Genomic DNA, 6,142 nt, shown 5'->3' with positions numbered 1-6,142 from the left:
AAATCAAAAGTGTGGTGCAGTGTCACCTCTGGGTGACATTCTCTCTGCTCACACCTCCCCACCTGGCTCTGTCCTGCCCCCTCCAACCCCACCTAACCCCTCCGTCAGGGGGGTCCTGCCCGTCCTGCGTTCTTCGCAGGGGATTCCGTCACAAAGGGCTTCATCAGAGTTCCCTGTTTTTGGTGGTTCTAATAAGAAAAACAAAGCAAACAAATCCATCTTTTCTATAAAAGTTTATTTTGTGATTTTTTTTTCCAAGAAGTGTTAAGGGAAAACGTTGAAATTATGTAGAGGTAAGAAACCACGGTATATAAAAATAATTTAAACACACATATTAATAACAAAGCAACATCGCTTTCTAGCAACAACTAGTAGGTAATCTTGCCCAAGATTTGTCCAGAGTTATTAAATGTGCTTTCGACAACAGTACACAGACACACACACACACACACACACACACATATATACAGCTCAAGTATCTTCTGTGCATTCCGGCTAACTGATACAGCTAAAGAGAAAGAACAAAAAAGACTCTGAGCCTGAGTGTCCCTAAGTTGAACAAACGTGCATTGCATAGTGAACTTTGGAGCCTGCTGAGATTTCCCTCCACAGCCTCATTAGTGACTAGCCTTACTCTGCCGTGGTCTTATCAGAAAAATTAAGAGGTGTCTTTCGATCGGCCCCTGGGTGCGGTCATTGCGGTGCTGCAGGCAGTGAGAACTCAGGAAGCCCCGTCCCTCTCTCTCTCGCTCGCTTGCTCTGTATGGATTGGAGGCGGAGGACCAGGTGAGGTCTGGGGTGTGATTACATCTGGCTGATTCTTTGCTTCAGGGCCAGGACCTCGCTCTCGATCTCGTGGGGGAGGTCGGCGTTCACCTGTTCCTCCAGGTACTTCTGGATGTCTTCTACCTCCTCCTCCCAGAACTCCTTGGAGATGTGGAAGAGCTCCTTCACGTTGACGTCCCCCAGGCCCCGAAGGTCCAGGGCGTCCTCGTCGGGGATGTAGCCGATGGGCGTGAGCTTGGCGCCCCCTTCCCCGCCAACGCGGGTGAACATCCACTCCAGCACCCTGGAGTTCTCGCCGAAGCCCGGCCAGAGGAACCTGCCGGCCTTGTCCTTGCGGAACCAGTTGACGTGGAAGATCTTGGGCAGCTTGGCCTCGGGGCGCTGGGCCATGCTGAGCCAGTGCGCCAGGTACTGGCCGAAGTTGTAGCCGAAGAAGGGCCGCATGGCGAAGGGGTCGTGCATGATGACTTTGCCTGTTAACAGGGGGGCTCTGTTGGTAAATGATGCCTCAGAGGGATGCTGTCAGCACATTTACTGTTGACACGGCCACTTGGCTTTCTCTACCTCTCTACACAGAGAGAGACACAGGGAGACAGAGGCAGAGAGACAAAGAGATGGAGAGGGAACACAGAGACAGAGACAGACAGAGAGACAGAGACAGAGATAGAGAAACAGAGCCAGAGAGAGACAAAGACAGAGACATGCAGAGACAGAGAGGCACACAGAGAGAGAGACACAGAGGCAAAGAGGCATAGAGAGACAGAGACAGAGACACAGAGACACAGAGACAGAGAGCCACAGAGACAGAGCCATCCATCTCCCTCCTCGGCGGCTCCAGATGCTGGCCAGACTCACCCTTGTGTTCTGCCGCTGCCGTGGCCTCCGATCTCATGGCCGCACCCACAAACACGCCATGCTGCCAGCTGAGAGCCTCATAGACCAGAGGGACGCCTTTAGCAGGAGAAAGAAACGTTCTTTACAGGCCTTGACACCCAGACCCCTCGGCCGGCGATGCCGTCTCACAAATGGAAAGACGCAGCTGCGTGTTGTCTTTCTAACTGAGCTAATCCTGCATCCCCAGAGCTAAGGGCAGATGCCGCCACGTCAAGTTACAGCAGGAGGCCACGCAGCCAAAGTCAATCTGGGGGCGGCATCACAGGACCAAGGATCCAGAAGTTCTAGGTGGCCAGAGAGTACGTTCTACGCTGGAGCTTGCTCATTACCCTGCCGTTTTGGAAAGGAAGCTCTGCATCCCTGACACCCTCCGACAAGGTCACGGCAAAGGGGAGAGTGGGCCACGTCCTCCGGTGTCCAGCCCGAACGCAGAGGAGCCTCACCAACAGGTCGGCGCCCTCCGAAGATGATGGCCTCGATGGGCACGCCGTCCGGAGACTCCCAGTCAGGGTCAATGATGGGGCACTGGCTGGCAGGGGTGCAGAACCGCGAGTTGGGGTGGGCGCAAGGCTCCTCTGCAGCAGCAAGAGAGGAGAGGCCCTGAGCGTCTGGCCCGACACACACGCCCATGGGCTGGGGCCCCGGGCCTCCCGGGGTGGGGGGCGTGCTTACCATCCTTGGGGTCCCACTCCTGGCCCTTCCAGGAAATGAGCTTGATGCCCGAGGCCAGCGGCTGGTCAATGCCTTCCCAGTAAACGCCCCCATCGCTGGTCTCGGCCACATTGGTGAAGATGGTATTCTTCTGGATGGTCTTGATGGCATTGGGGTTTGTCTTCACAGAGGTTCCAGGAGCGACACCAAAAAACCCGTTCTCTGGGTTGATGGCCCGCAAGTTACCTGGAAAGTTTTAAACCAGGTAGTAGAAGTAAATACCAAGCAAAGCATAACATATATTCTTATATCTTGCCAGGCTAATTTCTGTACCAAATTCTCAAGTCTTTTATTTTTATCCTCCTCCCTAGAATCTATTTCTCTTTTCTCATCCCAGCATTATCAGTCAACTCTGACTCTTTCTTCCTCACCAGTTTCCCACCAAGCTATTTTTTTTTTTTAGTCTTTATTGAATTTGTTACAATATTGCTTCCGTTTTATATTTTGGGTTTTTGGCCCCAAGGCATATGGGATCTTAGCTCTCCGACCAGGGATCGAACCTGTACCCCTCGCACTGGAAGGTGAAGTCTCAACCATTGGACCGCCAGGGAAGTCCCCCACCAGGCTATGTTAATCAATTTATTATACAAACAAACAGCAGTATAGGGTCCCATTTCAATCCAGATTTGATATGAGATTAAAGAATGCTGATGGAATACGTATGTCTGAGCTTTTGCGAGAACTGAAATAACTGAATTAAAAATCCAAACACTGTGGACTTAAGAGAATTTGGTACGTTCTGAAAGCCAAAACTTCACTTAGGTTCAATTATTATCATCAACACTTGGGCCTACAAGAGTCACCTTGTCGGTCAAATTTCATCCAGGCGATGTCATCGCCCACACACTCTACTTTCCACCCTGGGAGGGTGGGGTTCATCATGGCCAGGTTGGTCTTCCCGCAGGCGCTGGGAAAGGCAGCCGCGAAGTACTTCTTCTGGCCCTTGGGGTTGGTTATGCCCAGAATCTGTTGGAGGCAAGATTTCTCCTTAAGCACTTCGTTCCTTTCTGCCCCAGAGGTCCACGCTTTAGTCTAGGAGGGTGTCTCCATCATCATTACTGATGGAATTTCTAGACCCGTCCTCGGAGCATTGTCGGAACTCTAACGCGGTAGGGGTTCACCACTTCCCCTCCTCTGCCCGACCCTCTACGGCGCGCATTTAGAATTTCCTGCATCTTACCAGCATGTGCTCTGCCAGCCACCCCTCCTCCTTGGCCAGCCGGCTGGCCATCCTGAGAGCAAAGCACTTCTTCCCAAGGAGCGAGTTCCCGCCGTACCCGCTCCCGAAGGAGATGATTTCTCTGCGGTCGGGCAGGTGGGCGATGAGTGTCATCTCCGGGTTGCAGGCCCAGTTGTTAACCAAAGGCTCTGCACGGGAGGACACGCCCACATCAGTGTGCACCGTCCCCGCCTGGGTTTAAGCCGAAGCTTATTTTTTGCTTTTTCTTTTTTTTTTTTCAATTCTAGCTTTTGATTTTGAAACAACATGCTTACTTTTTAAAGGCAAAGGGCACCCCACGGAATGGAGGCACTTGACGAACTCCCCGTCCCCCAGCGCCTCCAGGACGGGCGTGCCCATCCGCGTCATGATGCGCATGCTGGTCACCACGTAGGGCGAGTCTGTCAGCTCAATGCCGATCCTGGACAGAGGCGAGCCCAGGGGCCCCATGCTGAATGGGATGACGTACATGGTGCGACCTGCGGGGCCGGTGGGTGGGAAGTGGTGAGAAATGACCCCGGGCTCACAAACAACCACCGCTGTTTTCCTCGGTGGACCCTTCTCAAGATCCCCCTCTGACAACATCACGCCTTGCTTGCCACCAGTGGCCCCGATCTAGCAGAGTCCACTGAAAAGTGGCCAGAACACCAAAATCAAAGAGTTTTCATAAATGTGCAGTTGGGTTCCACCAAAATCAAAGAGTTTTCATAAATGTGCAGTTGGGTTCCACCAAAATTAAAGAGCTTTCATAAATGTGCAGGTGGGTTCCACCAAGCTATCTTAAATACACATGTGTAGAAATCATTTTCCTGGTCGTATAAGACAGTCTATAAAACCAGAACTGAGATGTACATTTTCAACACACGGCCAATTTCACATGTGGAATGTAAGGCTCTCTGAGGCCATGGGAGTTTCTATGACAAGTAACATTAGGACAGACGCAATAATAAAAGGTTTGCTGATATTTTGCTCAAATAAACGTTTCACTCACCTTTCATGCACCCTGGAAATCGGGCATTGAACGCTTTCTCAAAATCCTCCTCGGACATCCAGCGACCCAGTTGGCTGAGGCCGGTTTTGGGGATGGGCACCGTATCTCTTTGCTCTTGAGTAATGATGACCGTCTTGCTTTCAATTCTGGCCACATCCCTGGGGTCAGTGAGAGCCAACCAGCTGCAAAAAGCAAAATTACACAGGTTAGGATTGGAGAGGAAGGGCTGCTGTTCTGCACGGCATCTGCGCCCTGGACGCCCTCAGCCCCGCGCCGTTCAGGAAGGGACCAGTTCTTCATCATCACGTTCTTCCCACACCTGGCCGGTGCCTGGCGCGCTAACGAGGCTCCGTCAGTGTGGACACAGCCATGCCGCCGGGGACACTGTCAGGGAGACACACACTAGACCAGGAGCTAGTCTGTTAGGACAGGGACTGTCCGACCTTCCTTTGGATCGGGGACCTAGTTTGCAGACAGCATTCGCACGCGTCCCCTCATTGACGACTTGGGCTGCTCTGCGAACGTCATAAAATTAAGTTTCTGTGGTTCTGGCTCTTTTCCTAAGCTTTTCAAGAGTCTGCAAACCACACAGCCCCGTCCCGGCCCTGCCCGAGGCCCTCGCCCACCTCCTCCCACCTGCACCCCGGGCGGCGCGGGGGGCGCCAACGCCGGGCCCCGAGGCTGTGCTCACCAGCTGTCGTACTTCCGCAGCCTCTTGATCACGCCCTCCTCCTCCATGTGGCCCAGCAGCTGCCGGTTCTCATCCTCGGAGCCGTCGCAGATGTGGATCTGGTCGGGCCGGCACAGCTTGGCGTTGCTCTCCACGAACTCTCTCACGGCCTGGGGCAGGCTGTCCAGGGTGCCCTGGACGACTTTGGCTGAGTAGTTGAGGCCGTCTGAGAGCTGAGGAGGCATCTCTGCGGGGCTGGGCTGAGGGGCACGGGCGCCAAGTTTCCTGCAATAGAAAAAGCACAGGCTTCCTGAACAAAAACCACCACGGATGCCCTCCAACTCCACGCGCCTTGTCCGGGTTGCCCCTCGCCAGACAGTCGGGGCTGGGAGGAAAGAAGAAAGCCAGTTCCTGTTAGCACTGCAGTTTGTGAGAGACGTAAACGAACAGCTCCACCTACCTTTCTTCTCTTTGGAGGATCTGGATCAGGGACCCAAAGGTCTCTTTCAAGGCTCTTCCCGCGGGTAAGCGTGAGTTCCCAGTGGGAAGGCCCTGTCTGGTGTTTGGGGGCAGAACTTCCTGGCTTTAAATTCCGTGAAGGACAGAGGTCCAGCCCCTCGGCCACACCCAGGGAGGCTCACCTCTGACGTCAGGGGCTGGTCTTTGGATCACGGCCACGGCCACGGCCACGGTCAGTTATGCTTTGGACCGGCTTACCACAATAAACCCCAGGGAGATAATCATTGAACAGATAGTCGTTAATGAGTGCTGGAGGCCTCCGGCCCCTGGCCCAGCCATAGCAAACCCTTACACAACTTCTGATTGACGAAACTCTGACCCAGTCCCCTGCTGATGCAAAACAGTACCTCCC

General features: G+C 53.6%; 1 protein-coding gene across 1 annotated transcript; it reads right to left on the bottom strand.

Annotated features, from left to right (window-relative positions):
• Positions 1–218: 218 nt before the first annotated feature.
• Positions 219–5,854, bottom strand: PCK1 (phosphoenolpyruvate carboxykinase 1). The gene is made up of 10 exons (XM_028167289.2): positions 5,732–5,854; positions 5,293–5,556; positions 4,602–4,783; positions 3,886–4,089; positions 3,572–3,759; positions 3,195–3,357; positions 2,353–2,577; positions 2,124–2,255; positions 1,642–1,737; positions 219–1,259 (listed from the first exon to the last, which is right to left on the bottom strand). The coding sequence occupies exons 2-10, from the start codon at positions 5,514–5,516 to the stop codon at positions 805–807; spliced, it is 1,869 nt and encodes a 622-aa protein (XP_028023090.2). The 5' UTR covers positions 5,517–5,556; positions 5,732–5,854; the 3' UTR covers positions 219–804.
• Between the last annotated feature and the right edge of the window lie 288 nt (positions 5,855–6,142).

This window comes from Balaenoptera acutorostrata, chromosome 15 (genome assembly GCF_949987535.1).
Source record: "Balaenoptera acutorostrata chromosome 15, mBalAcu1.1, whole genome shotgun sequence".
In the NCBI taxonomy this organism is placed as follows: Eukaryota; Metazoa; Chordata; class Mammalia; order Artiodactyla; family Balaenopteridae; genus Balaenoptera; species Balaenoptera acutorostrata.
The sequence above is the reverse complement of the archived record's forward strand: the minus strand, read 5'-3'. Positions and strand labels throughout refer to the sequence as shown.

Bases quoted from the DNA above. Each gene is read 5' to 3' on its own strand.
- PCK1 (XM_028167289.2), bottom strand. From the start codon at position 5,516: ATGCCTCCTCAGCTCTCAGACGGCCTCAACTACTCAGCCAAAGTCGTC. The intron at 2,578-3,194 runs GTGACTCTTGTA...AAAACTTTCCAG, and splicing joins GATGAAATTTGACCGACAAG to GTAACTTGCGGGCCATCAAC. The intron at 1,738-2,123 runs GTGAGGCTCCTC...CTCCTGCTAAAG, and splicing joins CGGAGGGCGCCGACCTGTTG to GCGTCCCTCTGGTCTATGAG.